Raw genomic sequence first — 22809 nt, 5'->3', positions numbered from 1 at the left:
GGTGTTGGCGGTTGGGTGCTTCTCTTATGAGATGCTTTTTGTAATTTAACTTGTCCAAAAAGTGCATATTTAAAATGGAGCAGGATAGGAGGAGAATAGAGAGTGACTTTTTTGGGGGAAACCTTTGTGGTGTTGCTGCGACAAATGCCCTTGAATTGGGTATTGATGTAGGCCACATTGATGCAACTCTGCATTTGGGCTTTCCTGGTAGTATTGCTAGGTAGGGTTCCTTAATCTTCTTTGTTATACTTGGTCTTTTGACTTTGTCCTTAATTTAGGTTTTTTGGTTTCTAATACTTCTATTCCTCCATTTGCTGTATTCTTTTGAAGCTTGTGGCAACAAGCAGGCAGGGCAGGAAGGAGAGAAAAGACCTCTCTTTCTGTATATGTTGCATTTGAAGGGCCTCTTGATCAATATTTCATGAAACACCCTGAAAAACTTTTTGGGAGCCCAATTGAGTGCTGCCATATTGATGCTGAAAACCAACAGGTTCCAAATTTGATAGTGATGCTTGAAATTGGTGGCTCACTCCCCGCTTTAGTGAAGTTGTAGTTCTCATATTTCTTGATGCTGCTTTTTTAGGTTCTTGAACACCATTTGTTGTGTGCTGCATATGAACACCCAGTTTGTATGGTTTATGATCAGAATTTGTTTGGTCCTGGCTTAAACACTGCCCTAGTGTCTCTAAAAAGTAGAGGAGATTTGATGCCTGCACCATCATGTGGTTCATCCAAAAGTATTTGGACTTATATTGGGAAAGAGGTATGTAACTAATCAATCGATTCAGTCTCTGTTCTTTTGGTTGATGGACTGAAGTGTATTACTTATCAGAAATTGGATTTTGATACAAGCCTGTGGTTAACTGAACTATGATGTTCCTATTTTAATATTTTCTAGAAAATGCCTTCACGCTCAGTTAGTATCCGAGCGATTGAAGCAGAGAGATACAAAGTTGTAGATCAGCGCCGAAATGAAGTTCTCGAAGAGATTGAGGAAAGCACGGCTTTCTTTCAGGTGACTGCTGTTTAGAAAATAAAACCATTGATGTATTTAATAAGCAAAATCCTTTCTATTTTTTATTCAAAGAGATTAATAAAAGGTGAGGCAGGATCCTTTCATTTCTACTTTTTGGTTGCTCGATTGTCATTTTGTGAAACTAACAATATAGGTTTCCGGCTATGTGGTTCAGGTTTATGAAGGTGCTGTTTATATGCATCAAGGACGAACTTATCTGGTCAAAAGCTTGAATTTGTCAACTATGCTTGCTTTCTGTGAAGAAGCTGATCTAAAATATTACACAAAAACACGTGATTACACTGACGTTCATGTTATTGGTGGTAGTTTGGTATGTTTGACTTATTGACTTGTCGCTTTTTAACCACTATCTTTCTGAAGTTACATATTTGCTGTATGTTGGATATCATATCTTCTAAAATTTGGATTTTGGAAAGTGTATTTCTCTGTTAGAAATGTAAGTGGTTTGTTTCAAAAGGGTTATGGCTTTGGCATTTACGATGGAGAAACGTGACATGAATTTTAAATCCATAAAAAGTATTGTTACAGTGTTTTTCAGTAGTTCCCAATTTTAAATAGTTTCATGTTGTTAATTAGGCCTATCCAAGGAGAGCTCCAAATATTCCGCTCTTAAAAACAACTGCACAAGCAAATGATTGCAGAGTTACCACCACTTGGTTTGGTTTCTATCGAATATGGAAAGGAAGTAATCAAATTTTTGACACAGTGGACCTCTCCCTTCCAAAATATTCGTATAACTCTCAGGTGGAATTTACAAACTCAGGGTACTTGTGACCTATTCTTTTAATCAATTGGCCTGCCATCAAGTCATGTTTTAGTTAACTTTTTTTCTTAAAAAAAAAAAAAGAGTTCTTCCATCACTCCTGCTGATTTTATTTTCCCTTGCTATGCTAAGCAGGCAGTTTGGATTCCAGTACCACTATCTATAAAAGAAGAGGTGAAGAGGAAAAACTATGACTTTCGTGCAGGCTTGCATGCTGCTTCACATGCTCTTCTGAATGTAGTACCATTGTAAGTCCTGCGTTAAAATGTGTTTAAAATTTTCTTTAAAGGTTATGCTCTTGGAAGTTTGTGTTACCGAACGTGTAAATATGGCATGCTGTTGTAACAAGCACCTGTAAGAAAAGAAGGTTGGGGCCAGGGGACTAATGAGCACCTTCTCCACCATCTCCCTACATCCTTTAGGTGGGATCTAACTAATACTAACTAGCCAGATCTCTGCTCCATAGTTTCGTAGAGAAGAGAAACCTTTAGAGATCCAGGTCAAGTGCTGCATGCATAACATGCGCCATTAAGGAGGGATTACGAAAGAAGATCTTTGGATAAAATGCATGGTGTTTATCCTCCCTAAAGTTAACAATCAAGTAAATAATTTAATTATCTTCGGGATTTTAGTCTTTGAGAGCAGGGTAAACAGAAGGATTGAGATTAGACATTGAATGAGGAACAAAGAAACTAAGTGAATCTGTATATGGTAGATTCCGTAGATTTTTTTTCACTCTAGGGGATGGCTTGAAGATTTTTTCCTCTAGGGGATTAGACTTTGAATGAACAAAAAGAAGGATTGGGATTAGACATTGAATGAACAAACAGAGATTCATGGGTAATGTTGAACCGTTGGGTGCCAATGAAGATAAAAATTTTCTGCTATCAACTTAATTACAAAGCCTCAATGCAGCTGAAATGATGCACAGCAAAGAACCCCTTATATGACCTTTCTGCTACATTGGTGCACCTTGACTAGAAAAATCAAAATAGACTGAGGCATCTATTCTTGTAAACTTTTTCTCATGGGAAACCGAGCTATCTTTCAGAAAAATGAAAGAGATATATTTTTCCAACTTTTGGAATTCAGTATGAAGGAATTCCATGCATCATGGGTATTAATTGCTCGGCTCAGTACAACTTGCTGGCTGATACATGGACACGGTTTGTGTGGTTTGAGTGGAGAAGCAAGAATTCATCATTCCTATGGGCTTTATGCTTTGGGAGATGCAAGAATCACGAAGTTAGCTACTGGGGTGAGGTCTTTGATTTGGCCAAATTCCAATTTTCCTCTTGGTGGTCAATTTCTTACTCTGTTCACAACTTCACCTCTTCAATTGACACAAGTTGGAGCTAACAGGTCAAGGCATTACTTATAAACGTTGGAGGTTCTAATTACTGAAGAAAGAAAAAACACGAGAAAAATCTATAAATGTTTGCTGCTCTTTTGTTAATCCTATAAGTTCAGCATATTTTCAATCTCAGCTCATCACTGTTTCTTGCAGACGTATAATTTGCAACATGTCTGACTTGGCTCCTGAATGTGCAAATCCTCATGATTCTCGCTATTTTCCAGAAAGGATTCTGTTGTATGATCAACATCCTGGAGGAACTGGTGTGTCACTTCAGGTGAGCAACGTGGAATTCTTGCTGCTGTATTTTTCCTGTATGTTAGGTGTGGGTCAATGCTTGAGGATCCAAGATCCTGGAATTTTTTACTGCTGTCAATTTCCTTTTTGTGTGCAAAATCATTAGAAATGTGATTGTTTTTTTTATTATCAAGAACTTAACCGAACTTGTAACAGATTCAACCCGTTTTCATAGAGCTGTTGCATGCTGCTTTAGAACTTCTCACCTCTTGCTGCTGCTTCGGAGAGACCGGCTGCCCTAATTGTGTCCAAGTTTGCTTCAATTTCCCTCTCATAATAATAATAATAATAATAGAGAGAGATAAAAATAAATTGTAGGTCAAGGTTAAGACGTTAGAGTGATTTTTTTTCCTTTTCCCAGAGTCTGGCCTGTCACGAATACAACGAGGTTTTACACAAGGATGCAGCCAGTTTAATTATCAAGGTTCGAACTTGTAATCCATGGATCTTAATTTATTTCTGCTCGTGCTGCTTTGTTTTGGAAATTGACTGAATTATTTATCCACTCAGGGTGTTCTGGATGCAGAGAAAACATATTACAGGTAAAATTTCTTGATTGCATGAATCTGAGGACAAATTAAGACTGTTATTTCGAGGGTCAGAAATCTCTCCCCACTAATTCACAAAGCCCAAAATATTCCTTACCACACTCATCTCCCCATATCTCAACACGAACTGTCTACTGTGAAATCCCCTTCTTACACCTCCTAGTATAAGTATGCACGCTCTGCACTACCCAACACAAATCCTGCATATGAAATGAAGTCTTATCAAAATATAATAAAATGGGAAGTCCTTCTAATTCTACATTTTTAACCCAGTTGTATTAGCATTCTCTGCTGGAATTTTCATCCAGTTTACTTATGAATGGTTGGGAAGTAAATTCAGAGAGTTATTTGTCTTTAGTTTGCATATGAAATGAAGCCTATCTAAATATAATAATTCAGTTGGCCTTTGAATAATTTCACCAAAGTTCAGCCTAATAAATTTGCTGCCATTCTGATGAATAGCCCGTAGGCATAGAGAAGGTGGTGGCTGAAATAGTCGTAGTATGCTGATGAGTGGCGACAGTGCACCTCTGAGCCACCTGAGCGTGTCAGCGCTGCGCCATTGACTTGAGAATTGTGATAGGTGTTGAAGCTCCCACAGCCAACAACCTCCTTCGGAACGTTATTGATTGAGCTTGAGGTAAACAATAATCATTCTTGTCCTTTCTGAACATTTGGAAATTTGTTTTCTTTCTCTTCTTCTATTTCCTTTATTCGATATGAGTCAGTTTGACCCCATAGTGCCGAAGATCGATATCCATTCTTCTTTTTTCATCAGATTATGAAGTACTTGCATGTGATTTCGATGAGACTTGCGAACTGTAAGGTTTCTAACTTTGATTCCTTAGAACTCTGTTCTTCTAAAAATTTGAAGTTCTTTTGGTGATATATGTGTATTTACTGATTCAAGTTCATGGGTATTTTTGCATAGGCGATTCGGAGGCAGATCGCTCTTTCGCACAAATCAGAGAACTATTGTGTCACATCTCCCAATTATATGTGCTGACGGCTCAAACAATTCATTACTTAGGCTTGACTGAACCTCGTTAGGATATATGTATATATATGTTTCTTAAAAGAATTATACATGAAATGATGGCTTCAATTGGGAGTAAAATTTTAGAGGAATTGCTCTTTTTGCTATTAACTCTTTCTTCTTCGCTAATGTTGTCCAATCGGTTGAAAACTTGAGAGGCATCGCTGTTTCCATAATGGGGGCTATGCTGGCTACTGTTTATTATAGTTGGCAATGCCTAGCTTCTTAACTAGAATTAAACAATGGAACACCTCAAATTTAACCATGGAAGCTTCCATCCCATGTGCTACTTTGAAAAAATGTTATCTTATTTTGTTTATCGAGATTTGAAAGGCCTTCATGACATGCACAAAGTAACGATTTGAGTCGTACAATATACCATTTGATCAGTGAGGACTCAACTTGATTTGGCTGAAGCACAGGAGACTGAGTATGAACAATAAATTGGTTTCATTACATTATAACTAAAGTGTTGGGATAAATTATTAAGAAATTGACATGTAAACAATCATCTATAGCTTGCAGATCATGAGGGAAGTAAGAAGAAGAAGAAGAAGAAGAGACCTACAGCTTGCGGATGGGATAAGAAGCTATCACCAACCAAAAAATGGACACCCATAGCCATTTTCCACATTACATTTGAACTTACCCTAATGTGTAAAAAAAAAAAAAAAAAAAAAAACATTCAATTTTCTCATCTCAATAAACAAGGGTGGAGAAAACAAAACCTCCTAACATACTCAAAATTGTCTACTTTTTGAATCTACAATGAAAGCATTGGTGAAAGGTAATGGAAGTGCCAAATGAACGTAGTACTTCGCTTTTAACTTGTAATGCAATCTTCAAAATAAGGGTGGCTTTGGTTTATATAATGTTTCCAGAGAGGTTTGTACCTTGTTATGCCCAGCTTCATCCATGGCTTCATGTTTCCATTGAAGTGAATTACAGCTGCGCTCTCGATCAACCGGTTGTCGATGTTCAGGTCATATCCTAATCCTAAGACATGCCATCTCCGGTCTAGTGGCTCCGTTAGCCCGTAGAAGGTTAATAAACCAGGAGGGAGAGTTCCTGGCTTCCAAAGCAAACCGTCAGCATTTTGTTCCTGCCAGTAATGATACCGACCAGTTACGTTTGCTTTCCTCCATGCAACGAGATCAAAAACATTCATTCCAAAGGCCCATCCACATGCCTGTGGATCGAACTTGGAGCTTATGATCGAGTTGGAGAAATTCAGGTACTTGTAGTAACGATGAAACGCTTCGAGGCAGGTTTCAACTGCTCCATTCACGTTTCCATGCAAATCGAGAGAAAATAGTGGCGTGAGGTCTTTCTGAACGACAACATCATCATCAAGGAACACTACCTTCTCTAGCTGTGGATAGATCTCCGGAATGTAAAACCGAAGATGGTTCAACAGCAACAGATACTTCGGGTTCCGCAGTTTCGGTTCAACTGCCAAATCTTGAAGCCCTCCAAAATAATACGCTCGTGTATTTGGATCGAGCATTTGTTTCAGAACAGGAGCATAAGAGGCATTTAGCCAAGAGAAGTCCTCAATCTTCTGCACTTCTATTGTGGATCCTTTAAAATCATTACTAAGGAACCAAGTCTGCATAGCTCCGTAGTTGATCTCATTTGTGACAATGTGGAAGACCAACTGTTTTGGATGATCAGCATTCAAAACAGTAGAATTGACAACAACAGACGTCGCCAAGACATTATCCGAAAATATGCAAAAATGATAGAGATTATTATCCACGACACGCTGGGAGTTTCTCCTTTCATCTGCCTGTTCTTGAAAGGAAGGATATCTCATCCAATCAGCTATGAGTTTCACATTTAAGCAGTGAAGACTCTTAGGAAGAGCTTCAGCTGCAAGTTGCCCGAACACTGTGCTCTGGACCGTGGCAGCGTTCGCCCGCTCTTCAAGGGCTTGAATATGAGACTTCATTGTCATTATTGTCGTTGAAATATCGTAATGAGTGTCTTGAGCCTTGAATATTAAAGCGGATAGGCTTTTGATTATAGGTTCTGCTTCCTCTAGAGTGATGGGTTCCCCTCTCATCACAGCTTTTGAAAGCAATAGCTGAGAACTTCTGATTTTATTACTCAGCTCCCAAGCAAGATGAAGATTGCTATGCTCTTTGGCAATAACAAGATAAGCTTTGGCAAGCGTGATTTGCTCCGATAATTGTCGGGAAAACGATGTGGCACTCGATATTTCTTCGGTGAAATTTAATCTGTCATGAGCAACTTGTTCAATTCTTGAGTTTCTCTCCTGCAAGAAAGAGTGGTCATGTAAGGAGTCAGCTACTCAACATTTAAGCCGTAATATGCAATGAAAAAGAAAAGGGAAAAACTATGAAGAGGACTGAAGCACTACCAGCAACGTACAGCTTACGTGCTGCCAGTCGGACATACGTACAGCTTACGTGTAACGGTGCTGTTCATTTTACTCTCGTAAATTACAATGAGTTTCTTTTCCCTTGCACATCTGCTCAACTTAGATGACTGACCATTGATGTTTTATTCGATTTGAACTACATATATTCTATAAGATGATAAATAACTATTTACTACCGTCCAAATTCGCTGTAATACTGTGAGATTCTACATCGGTTGGAGAGAGAAACAAAGCATTTTTTATAAGAATGTGGAAACCTCTCCCTAACAGACGCCTTTTAGAACCGTGAGGCTGACGACGATACGTAATAGGCCAAATCAAACAATATCTGCTAGCGGTGAGCTTAGGCTAGGCTGTTACAAATACCCTTCATGTTTAAACCACTTTTATATTCTATATTTCTGTATGGTATTTGATCAGCAGCCAATGCAATGCAAATCAATTATACAACCAGAAAAGAACAATATTTGAATGTTTTACCTCATTAAACAACAACTATATTGTTTCAAAAACATCAGAAGTAACCATCGTTAAGAGTTGAGCTAGAGAGATCGTCGTATGACATTTTGCATTGCCTCGTACGAGTAATCTGAACTTATATTTTTAATTTACTTTCAAGTATTAATGTTCAACCAAATGGTGGTGATTACCACGAAAAACATGACAAAACCATGAAACTGATGACTTCCTGTAACAGTCCAAGCTCATCACTACCAGATATTGTCTTCTTTGGGCTTTCCTTTTCAGGCTTCCCCTCAAGGTTTCTAAAACGCATCTGCTAGGGAGAGGTTTCCACACCCTTATAAAGAATGTTTCGTTCTCCTCCCCAACTGATATGGGATCTCACACTCCCCATACCATTTTCTAACCAAAACGTTCGAAAGCCACAAAAATGTATTTGTGATGTCCCACATTGGTTGGGGAGGAGAACAAACCACCCTTTATGGGTATGGAAACCTTCCCCTAGTAGACGCGTTTTAAAGCCTTGAGGGGAAGCCCGAAAGGGAAAGCCCAAGGAGAACAATATCTGCTCGCGGTGGATCTGAGCCGTTACAAATGGTATCAAAGCCAGACATCGAACGATGTGCCAGCCTTCTCGCTGTTCCCCGAAGGGGGGTAGACACAAGGCGATCTTGCCAGTAAGGACGTTGGGCCCAGAAGGGGGGTGGATTTGGTGGCAGTCCCATATCGATTAAAGGAAGGAGTGCCAACGAGGACGCTGGGCCCCGAAGGGGGGTGGATTGTAATGTCCCACATTGGCTGGAGAGAAGAACAAACCACCCTTTATAAGGGTGTGGAAATCTTCTCCTAGCAGACGCGTTTTAAAGCCTTGAGGGGAAGCCCAAAAGTGAAAGCCCAAAGAGGACAATATCTGCTAGCGGTGGATCTGGGCCGTTACAGTATTCTTCCAGTTACTCCAACGAGAGATCGACAATTTAACAAGAGAAGTGACACGCACCCCCGAGATCTATTTTGCTTAACTTTAAGGTATCTCGTGTCTATCCAAACCTGCTCTACTTCAAACAAATAGTGGCACATCTCTTATTCTTTAATACTCTTCTTTCCAAACAGAGCATTCAAAACCATGACCACATTGCTTAACTTCAACCATTTCTATCTCATAGGCAGAAGAGTCTAAACAGCAAATTTCCTCATTAATTCTCACATCAGATGAGCGTAAATTCCACATCAAGGTTTAAACAAGTGTAAACAACAAAAAGGTCTCCTAATTATTTCCTCAGCTACTCCATAGTTGTGGTCCTTTGTGAGAGTAGGGCCAACCTAAAATAGACTATGTATAGTACACAATCGATTCAAACCAAACCCCTAAACATATTAATTAAGCCATAGAAAACACTCTTTACCTACAAGATTGCTTCACAAATTTGATATCCATGAATGGATTGAACAGAACTGGAAGCGTATTATGACAGCCATTGATAAAACCACATTACTATCCAAGATTCTTATTGCTAATACCACGATAAAACTAATGGAAATATACAGGGAAGAACAACATGATTATATCATGTTGAGCTCAGAAACCTCAAATCAAAGCAACAACAATTGAATTCATAAATGTAAGAGCAGCAGAGTAAGCAATGATTCGGCCAAACACAAGTTGGAAGAAATCAATTCAATCGAAATCGAGAAGTTCAAAACGTAAAAGTAAATTAGGAGAAGAAGGGGCATTACCAGGAGGGGCTGTTCGATGCGATCTTCACTCTGGTTGTGGTGAACTACAAACAAAACGAGTCCTACGATTGTAAAAACCCCAAAAAGCGCCCAGATCCAATGCGTAAACCTCCGTCGAACCGGACGGCGAAAGTCGGCCGGCCGCCGCCTCATTTTTCACGGATCACTTCCCCCGATTCAACACGAAATCAAGAATCCGAACTGACCCATCTCCCAGATTCAATCAAAAGGTAGAAGAAGTTGGAGTATTGAATCTACAATCACTGTGGGGCTCAATCTCGATCAAGTCAATAGAGGCTGTTCAGTTGTGAGAAATGCCCACCTTTTTATTGAATCTAAAAACCCAAGAGAAGGCAAAGAATAAGTACCCAGAATCAGAATCAGTCCTACAAGGCAACGACTAATAAGAGTAAGGCTGATCTGTATGAGCTATAGCAGTAATGAAATTCATAAATTCACAAAACGGTCTCTCCCAAAAATGAAAGGGGGGTCTGAATGGAGCATAGGCTAAGGAAAAGCACAGCTCATGGGAGCATGTGCTGCGGTTTTGTAGTCGCCTGATGAGCCAGCGAGGTTAACTTGAATTGTAATTACCATGTAAAACGCTCATTTTTTTTGGCAACACCATAGTTGCTACGCTGCCCAAACACACCAAAATTTACAATTTCTTTTACCCCACTAAGGATTTTTCATCTCCATTTACTTCTGTTATAAAAAAAAACATGACTTTGTAACAAAATTGAAAATTTGTGATGATTTGCTTGTTGGGTTTTCTTTTTTAATTAAAAAAAAGTTTTTGGTAGAGTAGTTTCATTCAATTTTGTTCTTTTTTTTAACTTATGTATATGAAGTTTTTAACCTACAGTCCCAAAAGAAAAGTTACCGGCCTGCTTGTACATTACAATTAGAGGTTAATTTAAATATTACGAAATAGTGAAGAAAAAAACAAAATTGAAAGATCGAGTTAGGTTGATTGTTGATATGACATAATGTACTTTACACTAATAAGATTTTTAATTATTACTTCATAAGTAGGAACAAAAATAACTTACTACAAACAACTATATTTGAATGACATCTTCGTTCTTAAATTCATTTGTAGCTATACGACCTAACATAGCTTAACTACCCTTTTTTAAGTACATATATATATAGTGTCACATCCATATGAAACATATCCACATTTCATATGATTTAATATGACTCAACAATTTAACGGTTCGGCTCCAAACCAACTAGATGGGTTCGTGATTTATTATATTTTATACATTGGATTTTCTTGGTTAAAAAATGAATTTATTATACTTAGCTAGATGAATGTGACAAGGAAGATTTTTGTTGCACCCAACTTGGAAAAAGAGAGAATTCAATGATTTAAGGCAACTTTAATCAGCCACTGAGTAAAAGAAAAGAATATGTTGCTGCCTTTGCAGTGAATAACAAACAAAGCCCTGCGCCGACACACAGCATTTACTTCTAAGGACAAACCAACTAAGCAATGACAAGCTCCTACAGGCAAAACCCAACTATTTCTCTGAGACTAACTTGGGATGGCTTACAAGCCCAACCACAGAAAGGATAGAGAAAGAGTGTAGCCAAACAACCCACAAGAAAATAGGTAGAAAAAGAGTCTTTTCCTGCTAAATTTTGAGGTGGGGACTTCTCAGTTATCAGAGCCTTGACTACAGAAAAGAAATGTATGATGTGAAGGGCACAAACTTTGATTAACTTAGGCTGGCTGTTTCTTTCAGTACCTGTCGGAATCCAACTGGTTTTCCCTTACCAGCGAGTTTTGAGTTAGATCTTTACATAATGAGAAGTGTGCGGTTAAAATGATCCACAGTTTGGCCAATACTATCTCATAAATTAGTCAGCACACTGCTAGCAGATAGTGTCCTCTTTAGGTTTTTCCTTTCGGACTTCCCCTCAAAGTTTTTAAAATGTGTCTGCTAGGAAGAGATTTTCACACCCTTATAAAGAATGTTTTGTTCTCCTCCCCAACCGACGTGAGATCTCACACTGGGAAGCTCGAAAGGGAAAGGAGGACAATATCTGCTATGGCTTTGGACCATAACAATTTAAACAAAGCTTCATAAAGAAAAAACATATACCCTAGACGAAGAAGTCACGTTTTGAATCCCCCACCCCATCACTCCATAGACTATTGAACTAAAAAAACTAGATCTATTCTTTAAACGAATCTTGCTGGCCTAAGTTCGTGCGACCTACCTTTCGGCTTTTTCAGATGTGTACTGGTCATGCATTCTCAAACTGAACATGATGAGAAAGCAGAAAGGAAGTCTAACAGTGATTGCCATGGAAGATGGGAAAACTATGCTCAGTTAATTCAACTTCAAAACTTATCAAGGAAGGTTCTTTCAAGATATCATTTTCAATCAGTTTTCACTTTTTTGTTCCATTTTTACCAAGAAATCTATGAGTTCTAATAATCTCATGTAAAGGACAGAGACAGCAAAAGCTCACTCCCAAACGCATGAATGATAATCATCTAGCTTGGATCAAATAACAACAAGAAAGTGGAAACAGAAGATCCATTTACAAATTTCCACATCATTTTCTTTTTGTGGGTTTCTACTTTTGAGTAATACATCCACTCATGATCATAAAAGAAGCAAAAAGTGAGGTCAAATAAGACTTACAATATCAGAAGCCTCACAATTTCCATCTTGTTTTCCACCGCACAAACAGCAATGGCAGCTGGAGAGAACAAATTCTAACACAGATTCAAGCCAAAAGCCAGAAATTCTTGTGACTTTTTGTAGTGATCAAATACCCTCCTAGTTTCTTGCTCTTCCTCCTCACCGCAATGGTCGGGCATGAAGAGTTTTGGATGCAGTACTCCACAATCCCGCCATGACTCCTTCTCTTGTTTGTACTGAACTTCTTTACCAGTGACCAGAATGGTGACTGCTTTCTTTGCCCAAGAACCAGCAAAGACACTCGCTGTTTCTTTGCTTCTTCCACAATTACACGACCCATCTCCTTCCCTTGTAGGAATTCCATCTCCACTTTAACCTGAAATTAATCAATAACGCATCCCACATTACTTTTGTTCTAAATTATCCCAGTTGGATTCCTTTTTAGTGCCAGGTTTCTATAAGTAACTTCGTCTGCTTAATCAACATTCACCTGATATCTAGTCCAGGAAATTCAAATTTGCACCATTCACAGATAGAACAGAACATGGGAATGATTGATCTAATAGAAAACATCATCCCAATTAGTCATGTTTGGGATATGGTATAGAATTTAAAAGCAAAACTAACAGAGCATATTCTTACACTAAACTTTGATTATGTATTGTTCACTGAACTCTTCCTTTTATCCATGTATTCCTACGGAAAAGAAGATGGAAGGTATGAAGAAACTTACCCCTGGCCTTCTCATTTGGCACATATTCTTCATACACAGAAGAAGTTCATAAACCTTCATGTCAAGCATTTCATCGAACACAACGCCTGCAAGACATCAACACCTTCAGAAAAAGAGCTCCCAGCAAAAACCAGCTAATCAACACAAACAAGACCTTGAATTATTTTAACCTTGTTTTGAAGACTTGGCAACATGAAGAAGAATAATAGAATCCTGATTTTGAACAGCATGAGACAAAACCCATTCAAGAGCCCCTTTGCCCCCAAAACTAGAATCAACCACAACCATGATTCGATTACCAATCTCAGCCACAGACTTCGCGCTGTCCGTGCAATACTCATCCGCCCCATGCCCTAATAGCTCCTCCTTCTGAAAAGTCTTAATCAAATCGCCGGTGGGTCTGGTTCGAATCTGCTGGAAACAGAGCTTGAAACAAGCCGACGATTGAGAAACTCTCAACCTCTGCAATCGGGTGTGTTTCTTAGCCATTTTCCCGTGATGGGTTGAAGAAACTCAGGTACTTATAACTATAAGTCGTAAGAGGAATGAAATCAAAGTCTAGATACGCCATGATTGCCATTTGGAATTGAAAAATGTTGGGTTCGTTCATCTGGCAGTCCAAATTCATCAACGGCGTTGTTCTTGCTCGATTTTTCTTCGTTTTCTTCAGGATGGTTGGGCACCGCTTTGAACGTGCTTGACATGAAATTGAATTAATATATTCGTTTCCTATCCATTTCCATTTCCTATTGCCATGCAGTGCTTCCACAATTTTTTAAATCAAATTCTTTGGCGTAATACATCAAACAAATCAATTTTTTCATTTTTTTTTCTTCTAATTCTACGTTAAACGCATTAAAAATACTCAATTATGTGAAAATACCATTTTACCCTCTAGATTTCATTCTATTTTAAATTTTATAATTCTAATAAATCTTAAATTAGTTACATCACCCGAAGTTATTTTATATCAAAATTTATTAAATAAAAATGATAATTTTTACAAATAACACAATAAAATAATATCATTGCGTTAACCTAACTGGATAAATAGATTTGTTAACATATTAGGATAGGTAGAGTCAATTGGGAACACTCGTATGACTGACTCGAGAACCCAATTAACTCAGACTACTCACTCCATTAGTTTGGGTTGGGTTGAATTAACTCGACCAACCCAAAGTTTCAATCCAACTCAACCATACTATTTTTAACATAGACTTTAAAATATTATTTATTAATAAAAACTATAAATATGGGAAGGTCAAATACCTCATCTACCTCGTGGAAAATTCAACTATTTTAGTTAGGATTTTTTTTTTTTTGACGTAAATATTATAATTATTTTAAATATGGATTTATTAAATATTTCCGCACGTCTGCAACCGTAAAACCCAGATTATTCGTTTTTAATGATAAACAATATTTCCACACGTCCGCATTTTTTAAAAATTAAATTTCCCAATTTAAAATAAATTAGTTTAATAATAATTTTAAATACTATAAATAATATGTATTTTATCAAATTATAGGAACGAAATTTTTATTAATAGAAAAAGAAAAAAAAAATTAAAGTGGGAAAATACCCAATAAATTGGATGGTGGAGATCCATATGGTTGGGAGATTTGCAATATGAAGTGGAATGTCAACCTCATAATTAATATTCTAGAATTTCAAATTTAATTGCAATCCAATTTAATTTAAATATATCAAAATACCCTTGAAAATAAAATATCCAAATTTTTTTTTTTTTTTAATGTATTCATATTAAAATATAATCACATGAAAATTTAAAATAATTGTTGGTAATTCTTTTATAAAAATTCACTCTCAAATGAATAAAATAGTATATTATATATGGTAAATTAAAGTTAAAATTAGAAGAAAAAAAAAACTATTTACGATGTAATATAAACTATATATATATATATATATATATATATATATATACACACACACACAAAGTCATATTATAGGGTGGGCTCATTAATGGGCTTACCCAACTTTTTCGGCCCAACAAAAAATTTTGAGGTTCAAATTTCTATTTAAAAAAATATTATGATTTTAGAAATAAAAATAATTTAAAAATATATAATAAATTATGTTTTGTTTTTTTTTAAGTATAAATGTTTTTAATCCATTAATACAATAATAATGGGAGGGCATTGATAGTGAGTATATGGTCAATGATATTTTGGGGAAATTAAATACATTAAAATTTTGTTAAAAAAACATTATTATAATGTGGGTCCTTTTTAATTTGTACTTGATATTGATGAAAGTATTTATTTCTTTATTTATTGTTGGATAATAATTAAATTGTGAAAGAGTTTTAATTTCACTTGGAACACAAATAAAATAAAATAAAATAAAATAAAGCAAAATATTTATGTTTATTTATTTATTTTAAATAAAATTGGTTTTATTCAACTAAAAAGAAATTATTTTTATTTTATTTGTAACATTAAATAAATAAAAAAGGAAATTAAAAGGCTATTCATGAGGAGGACCAGAGGCAGCTGTTTGTGGGGGAGCAACTACCACCTTGTTGGTTTCATTAAATAAACTTTGGTCCATAGACATGGGAACTTTCAAAACTCCATAATGTTTTGTTTTTTTTCTTAAATTCGAACCGTTAAAATCATTTTTGTCGGGTTTAAAATTACTTTAAAAATATATTTTTTTAATTAATTCAATATTTTATTTTATTTTTTAATGGAATTTTGATACTTTTCGATCATTAAAAATGTGTTTAAGAATAATTTTAAATATAATATAGTGATTTTAATTATTTCAAGAATATTCTGAAACGTGTTTTTAATATTATATAGAGTACATATCTCGCGTAGCCATAATGGTCTCTATTTCTCGAACAAAAAGTCAAATTGTTTTGTAAAATTTCTTGAAAGACAATAAATTTTTTAAAAAGATAATTAATAGTAATATGGAATATAAAATTAATTAAATTAAAAGAAATGGATAAAGACAACCCGTTTAAATGAAGAAATTTAGGCATTTTTTCACAATTAACCTATGTTGGTGTTGTTCCGAAATTACACAAACATTAGAGACGAAATTTTAATTTTTAAATGTATAGAAACTATTTTTTTTTAATTAAAAGAAATAAAGTTAATAATTTAAGTTTTAAAATATTTATATTAATTATTTAACTATCTATTTAATTTAATATCATATATATCCATACGGTAAAAATAAGGTAAATGAACATTTATTAATATTTACTGTGAGTTATTATTAGTTGGCCCACTTGTTCTATATCTACCAACCCCTAAGGGAGGGGTCCTATCTTTTTAACTTCTTGTGGGGTGGTAAACCCTCCCCAGTGTGCAGTAAATTTAAGACGTTCGGCTGCTTAAATACAAACCATCTAAATCAATGCTTTATTGAAGTGTTGGACTTAAAAGAACAATTACTTAATAAATAAATAAAAATTAATTAAATTATAAGTTATTTGTGTATTCAATCCAAAACATTTAAAATTTTAATTTTGTATCTATTAAATTTTCGATAATTTAAAATTTTAAAAAAATATTTACTCTTTTAATTATGAATTTTAATATTGTATACACGTTTTATCTATTAAGCTATGATTAGATATATACGTAGCTAGCTACCCTACTAAGTAAAATAAATTTTGGTGGGGTCGAGAGAGAGAAAAAGGGATATATTTGGTGGTATAGAGCTTTCAATCCTATTTTAACATTCAAAAAAAAAAAAAAAAATCGAAACAGTTGGAACAGTGAGATTTGAAGGCACTTTTCTTTAAATTCATTCTCATTTTGTCTTTTATGTTATTTTAATATATTGGGTCAGTTCATTTCTCATATGGTTACATGAATCATCTACATTGCTATTATGTCTAGTATCGTTATGAGACGTGGAGTGAGTGTCATCTTGTATTTACTCGGAGTCGAGATTTTGTAAACACTTTCGCTGTAGTGATCCGCTACTACCTATAGATGTAGAAGATCTTTTCAAACCACATAAATGGTCGTTATTTATTAAAATTAGTTATAAGGTTTCAATATGAATTTTTAGAAATTAGGTTTAATATTATAAAAATATTTTTAAATTAGAAATTATAGATGAAAGTTTTGATTAAAATTAATATTAAAATTAAATATATTATATGTATATAAAGGAAAACCAAAGAGAATATACCAAATGTAATTAATTAATGATTAAATGTTTTGAGAGTGAAGAGATGGGAGCGTTGGATGAATACTAAATATATAAAGTTAAAAATATTAAATATATAAAGTTAAAAATTGGAGGTAAAATTATTAAAATATGACAGTGGATGTGGGGCCTGTCTTTTAGATCCCGACATACAAAATAAATAAATAAATAAGTTTCTTAATTGAAATTTCATGCTTAATTACTTGTCCCTCTCACCTTATTTATTTCCACTATGAATGGTCCCTCTCCTTCTGCCCTCCTTTTTGTTGAATTTTCAAACAATAAAAGTACAAACTTTAAAATAAAAATAAATAAATAGATAAAAACATTTTTGGCTCGTTTTTTAAATGTTCCCCGTTTTCAAAATAGGTTATTGTTCCTTTTTCATAAAATAATAATAATAAAAAAAATACCGAGTAGAAATGAAGGGCTCATACTTCTTAAATGTTACCGACAAAATATTTAATTATATTTGACCTACACTAGCTAACTTTTCGCTCTAATACCACTTGTTCTGGCTCTCGGTCTAAGTTTTTCGAATTCACAAACTGTGATATTTTGCTAATCTAACGATTCTATGTCGTAACTAAAAGAATTATTTCAACACTTGCATATTATTTAAATTTTTTGCAGAGTTAAGGAGAAGTACCCATTGAATGATCCTATCTTTAAAAAGAAAGTGGATCAGTGCGAATCGTGCCTTCGATCTTGCAAGTCAACCAATTATAGGGATTCACATCAGAGCATGGCCTCGAATGAACCTAATCATCTTGCATTGACGGGAATCTGCTAAAAAAAAACTCAACAAATTAGGAGAATGGTTGGATTTCAAGTAACTATTTAAGGGACTTGCTACAAGAAGATGAACAGTTTTGCACTGTTGAAGCTATAGAAAATTATAAAAATAATTCAAAGCAAAAAAGAACACAATGGGTTGAAGTGAAATGAATGCAAAGTGGTCAGATCAGACATTGGATGCAAATTGAGTGGAAAAAGATTGGATTTTTCATAATTATTTTCTTAATTTTCTGGAGAAAACAAAATAAAATAAAATGGTGAAGATAAGATTAGGTTGGGAAATTGGGAAGGTTTAACTGTTTAACAACCAAATGATTGAGAAACAGGTTCTTAATTTGTCTTAAAAGCTTTGGGTAATAATCGTTGACCGAAAGCAAGGTTGCCTCCTTGACGAAGACAAGGCCGTGAAGGAGCCAAATTTAGTGGGGGAAATACCAAAACAATCTCTATGTAACTAATCAAAGCAAAGCAGCTAACTCGTTTGGGAAAACGACTGCTCTGCAAACCTCAAAACCGTTACCTTCTAATTCCTTTTCTACGCTCTGTTTTCAATTCTTGTGTCCCCAGAAATGGCAGCCACAAGCTCATGAGCTCTTCCATGGAGTTTGTGTAGCACACCACAAATATCTTTGGCATTAAGTAAACCCCATTTCAGCCCTTCTTCATAATACCACTTATGAACAGTGCGCACTGGTAAAGTCACACCTCTTCTCTCTCTCTCTCTCTCTCTCTCTCTCTCCCCATTTCAGTAACTTTTATGGTTTTCCTTCTTATAGCACCCTGATGGCTTTTCGAGCTCTTCTTTCTCTGGGACTTTCTTTGGATTCAGCTTATTGCTTCCTTTTTTGTTCTTGATTTCTTCCTTTTCCTTTTAATGATTCACATAGGGTTCATAGTTTTCGGGTTCATTTTGTTGCTTTCCAGCCCTGTGGTTCTCTGAGATCTGATTCTTTTTGACAGATTCTTCTTTCTTTTTCTCTTTTAGCTAAACCCATTTGGGGCAGGCTCAGAAACCTCATATGGGTATCCTTTTCGTTGTGTTCTGGTGGGGTTTTGGAGGTTTTGAACAGTGATTATGAAGGATCTTTCATGTTTAGCTACTGAACTGCAACTTTTCTTTGAATTTTGGGGTAATTTCAAGGCTATTTTCTTTTCCTTTTGGGGCGAGCTTCTACTGATTCATTTAGTTTTCTGTAATGGAGTCTTGGAGTTATGTTTCTGAAGGAAAGGGATGTATGTCTGATGAAATGAACTCACCTACTAGTTCGCTTGCAAGAAATAAGGATTCTGCGTTGGGGTGGGACTTCAAGAATCCCTGCAATTTCAGTAGCACTATGTTAGCAACAGGTCAACAGGTTAACAATCAAGGTTTTGGGGAACTTGTTTTCCCAGAAATGATTGGGAAACAATTACCTGACATTTGTGATATTTTGAGTAGCAAGGTTGTTGGTGGAAGGTTTCTGAATCCTGCTATGAATTCCTCCAATGCATTTCTGGGGGAGGATGAATCCACTTCAAAGCTCTCTGGCTCTATTGTTGACTCTACCGGCCGAGATTCATCGTTTATCGATTTGAATTTGGGGAGATTTGCTGACCAGAGGGATGCTCATGGCTACAAAATTTTCAAGGGAGCCCCTGTTGTATCATCATCTGAGTCGTCGATGCCTTCAAAAAGGGTACGAGCTTCCGGGTTGAATTCCCAAACTTATTTCTGTCAAGTTTATGGCTGTAATAAGGATCTCAGCTCCTCTAAGGATTACCATAAGAGGCATAAAGTTTGTGAAGCTCACTCAAAGACTGCAAAAGTTATTGTCAATGGCATAGAGCAAAGGTTTTGTCAGCAATGTAGCAGGTTAGTTCATTTTCATCTATCATAATCCTATGTGCTTACTTACTGAATAACATCATCATGAACTTTACATTGAACAAAAAGTAAATTGGGAAGAGGGGGCACTTACCCAAGTTGTGGCTTTTACCGCTTATGCTGCTGCAAGGCCCCCACACATAGATCATTAGTATTGTTGCTGCTATAATATGTATTAGCTCTTGACTTCCAGGTTTCATTTGCTAGCTGAGTTTGATGATGGTAAGCGCAGCTGTCGTAAACGCCTTGCAGGTCATAATGAACGTCGAAGAAGGCCTCAGGTGGCTCTAAACTCCGGCAGGGCGGGAAGGTTCCTTCAGTCATATAATGGTATTAAAACTGCATCAATCTCTCTATTCTTAAACTTGCTGTGGAATTCTGGCTTTCTGCTAATCACTGAATAAAATGCAGGTAGCAGGCTTCAAGGAACACCAGCAACATCCTTTATCTGCCAAGAGATATTACCAAGTGGTATTATGCATCCAGAGAAATATGGAACAAGTGATTGGTGTAGGACTGTGAAGATTGAAGACAAGAATGAATATATGCCTCTGTCTGCTGTTCATGTTCCTAGTGGTTACCTGCATTCAAAATCCCTCTTCTCTCCTTATGATATTGATACTCAAATTCCCCCTTTTCATGACAATGGACTGAATGCAGCTGCCACAAACATGTTCAAGGAGAACAGTAATCAATATCCTATTAGTGTAGGAGGTGTCTTTAATAACCCCTCATTGGGCAGTGAATACTTCAGTGTTTTTAGTGCAGCAACAACCGACAGAATATCAGGATTATCAGACTCCGGTTGTGCTCTCTCTCTTCTGTCATCTCAAACACAAAACTCCTTAACTCATTCATCGGGGATTCCCATTGCTCGTCCGTTGGTCTTGCTCGAGGGCCAGAATCATTACAGCATGAGTCAACTTTCTGAGAAGCTCATGGGAGTAAGCTCCCAGGTTTCTGTGAGTGGCGTGTCCAATAAATTCAATTCATCAGGGTTGAATACTCTTGGTCCCATATCAACGCCTGAAACAAGTGATGCAGTAAACTTTGAAAGTACAAATCGTATTTTCCATGGGTCAAATTTGGCTGATACTACTGAAGGCAGCCCCACCATTGACTTGCTGCAGCTTTCATCACAACTTCATCGCGTGGAGCACGAGAGGCAAGTTATGCAGGTGAAGCAAGAAAGTAATGCTTTCTGCTGCCTCCGGATCACTTAAATTTTATGCAAAACAGGTACCTAAAAATGATTCTCTTGCAAAACTGGATTTTTGTACGTTTCCCATGTTTATAAGATCGAGTTGAAGGAGTTCCTCAGAAAATTTCTGAAAATGATTTTTTTTTTTATGTTTTCATTTAATTTCTAAACAAAGTTATCTTCGTTTCTCTGATTGCAAGCTAGATTATTTCACCATGTCAATTCCATTAACATGAAGATCTAGAATGAACGTGTGAGATCCCACATCAGTTGGGGAGGAGAATGAAGCATTCTTTATAAGGGTGTGGAAACCTCTCCCTAGGAGATACGTTTTAAAAACCTTGAAGGGAAGCCCGAAAGGAAAAACCCAAAAGGGACAACCCAAAAAGGACAATATCTGCTAGTAGTGGGTTTGGAATATTACAAATGGTATTAGAGCTAGACATCGGGCGGTGTGCCAGCGAAGACGCTGGGCCCCAAAGGGGGTGGATGTTGGGCAGTGTACCAGCGAGGATTGGGCTCTTGAGGGAGGTAGATTGTGAAATCTCACATTGATCGAAGAGGGAACGAATGTCAGCGAGGACGCTGGGCCCTGAAGAGGGATGGATTGTGAGATCTCACATCGATTGGAGAGAAGAACGAAATATTCTTTATAAGGATGTGAAAACCTCTCCTTAACATACGCGTTTAAAAACCGTGAGGGGATGTTCGGAAGGGAAAGCCCAAAGAGAATAATATCTGCTATCGGTGGGCTTAGACTGTTACAGAACGTACTTAGCATTAATTTATTTGATATGGCCCTCACCCATATACATGTTTGTTAAATTTGGAATCTTTCTTGTTGTCAATGATTTACTACATTCCTGAAATATGCACTTGAATAGACCTTGGACAATCTTTGGTGCTTCTTGACCCACCAAGGTAACTGAATATGCTAAAGAGACTCCTTAGTGTCTTTTATAAAGATGTCTCTTAGGGTTAGTGATGCTATTACCTTCACTGAGTCTTTTATGAAGGATGGTTTAACTTTTTGTTTGTTGTTCCTACCATCTGCTGGTTGGCATTGAACAAAAGCATTCTACTATCTGTTTATGGACCTACAAAAACAGGCTATGTCATGGCATTTTCTCAGATCCTTGAGTTTTGACAACAGATTCGTATTGGAACAGGTGGCGTGGCAGGACGAAGTTTGTGCTGACTATGAACAATGCAGTGGATTTTGATGCAGTGGTGCTGGAAGAGCTGTTGTTGGGGTAGGGTGAGGAGAAGAACTCCAGAATAAAGTAGGCATGATTTATTCCTTTTTCATATGAACTAAACTTTGTTCCACAAACGTTGATATGTTGGCACTATTCTTGGACCATTCTTGAAGTATTCTATTATTAAGCTTTGAGATGTCTTTTGATGAATCTTTGCAAAAGATAATACTCCTAATTCTATTTTCAGCTAAGCCATTATTGAGCTTTCCTTTTCAGCACCCAAATCTCTCTATTTGGTCTAGATAAGTTAAGAGACATATGAACTTGATATATTATTGTAGATCATTTGGATTTCTTATATTACCAAATGATTCTACAAGTTTGGTAAGGTGCCTCTTTAGGTTGCAAGGAGAGACAAATACTTTAGTATACATGTGTTTTCGGTCAAGATGCGATGATTGACAGAAGCAATCAAGAACAGAGACCCAAAAAGCTCTAAAAAGGAAGAATAGAGTAAAC

The 22809-nt window shown here is 36.3% G+C and overlaps 4 protein-coding genes and 1 long non-coding RNA gene across 12 annotated transcripts in view; 2 read left to right on the top strand and 3 right to left on the bottom strand.

The window, feature by feature from the left end:
* LOC111440956 (uncharacterized ATP-dependent helicase YprA) overlaps window positions 1-5145 on the top strand; it is an 11668-nt gene extending 6523 nt beyond the window's left edge. The window contains exons 17-30 of one of the 6 annotated variants that reach the window (XM_023077800.1): window positions 63-220; window positions 331-490; window positions 584-763; window positions 899-1015; window positions 1191-1346; window positions 1613-1780; window positions 1935-2047; window positions 3307-3430; window positions 3607-3702; window positions 3812-3874; window positions 3961-3992; window positions 4461-4638; window positions 4777-4819; window positions 4941-5145. In XM_023077800.1, coding sequence (XP_022933568.1) covers window positions 63-220; window positions 331-490; window positions 584-763; window positions 899-1015; window positions 1191-1346; window positions 1613-1780; window positions 1935-2047; window positions 3307-3430; window positions 3607-3702; window positions 3812-3874; window positions 3961-3992; window positions 4461-4467 — 1374 coding nt within the window. In that variant the 3' untranslated portion in view covers window positions 4468-4638; window positions 4777-4819; window positions 4941-5145. Of the gene's footprint in view, window positions 1-62; window positions 221-330; window positions 491-583; window positions 764-898; window positions 1016-1190; window positions 1347-1612; window positions 1801-1934; window positions 2048-3306; window positions 3431-3606; window positions 3703-3811; window positions 3875-3960; window positions 3993-4460; window positions 4639-4776; window positions 4825-4929 lie in introns of those variants that run through there. The other 5 variants (XM_023077798.1, XM_023077799.1, XM_023077802.1 and 2 more) reach the window with 5 other exon arrangements.
* A 316-nt stretch (window positions 5146-5461) lies between these two features.
* On the bottom strand, window positions 5462-10289 carry LOC111440814 (probable galacturonosyltransferase 11). Its single transcript, XM_023077616.1, has 2 exons — window positions 9635-10289; window positions 5462-7312 (listed from the first exon to the last, which is right to left on the bottom strand). The coding sequence occupies exons 1-2, from the start codon at window positions 9785-9787 to the stop codon at window positions 5858-5860; spliced, it is 1608 nt and encodes a 535-aa protein (XP_022933384.1). The 5' UTR covers window positions 9788-10289; the 3' UTR covers window positions 5462-5857.
* A 1837-nt stretch (window positions 10290-12126) lies between these two features.
* On the bottom strand, window positions 12127-13780 carry LOC111440820. The gene is made up of 3 exons (XM_023077622.1): window positions 13198-13780; window positions 13028-13113; window positions 12127-12670 (listed from the first exon to the last, which is right to left on the bottom strand). Exons 1-3 carry the CDS (start codon window positions 13514-13516, stop codon window positions 12380-12382), a joined length of 696 nt encoding a protein of 231 aa, XP_022933390.1. The 5' UTR covers window positions 13517-13780; the 3' UTR covers window positions 12127-12379.
* A 4098-nt stretch (window positions 13781-17878) lies between these two features.
* On the bottom strand, window positions 17879-19531 carry LOC111440821. Of its 3 annotated transcripts, none has more exons than XR_002710031.1 (3): window positions 19440-19531; window positions 19284-19341; window positions 17879-18017 (listed from the first exon to the last, which is right to left on the bottom strand). It is a non-coding gene; the product is annotated as an uncharacterized LOC111440821 (long non-coding RNA). The 3 variants fall into 3 exon arrangements; XR_002710033.1 differs by having other exon boundaries at window positions 17879-18014; XR_002710032.1 differs by lacking the exon at window positions 17879-18017 and adding an exon at window positions 18837-19217.
* On the top strand, window positions 19197-22538 carry LOC111440815 (squamosa promoter-binding-like protein 6). Its single transcript, XM_023077617.1, has 4 exons — window positions 19197-19878; window positions 20084-20220; window positions 20302-21129; window positions 22261-22538. Exons 1-3 carry the CDS (start codon window positions 19223-19225, stop codon window positions 21111-21113), a joined length of 1605 nt encoding a protein of 534 aa, XP_022933385.1. The 5' UTR covers window positions 19197-19222; the 3' UTR covers window positions 21114-21129; window positions 22261-22538.
* The last annotated feature ends 271 nt before the right edge of the window (window positions 22539-22809 follow it).

Source organism: Cucurbita moschata, unplaced genomic scaffold (assembly GCF_002738365.1).
Source record: "Cucurbita moschata cultivar Rifu unplaced genomic scaffold, Cmos_1.0 Cmo_Scf00003, whole genome shotgun sequence".
NCBI classification, from domain to species: domain Eukaryota; kingdom Viridiplantae; phylum Streptophyta; class Magnoliopsida; order Cucurbitales; family Cucurbitaceae; genus Cucurbita; species Cucurbita moschata.
This window is presented reverse-complemented; position numbering and strand designations above follow the sequence as displayed.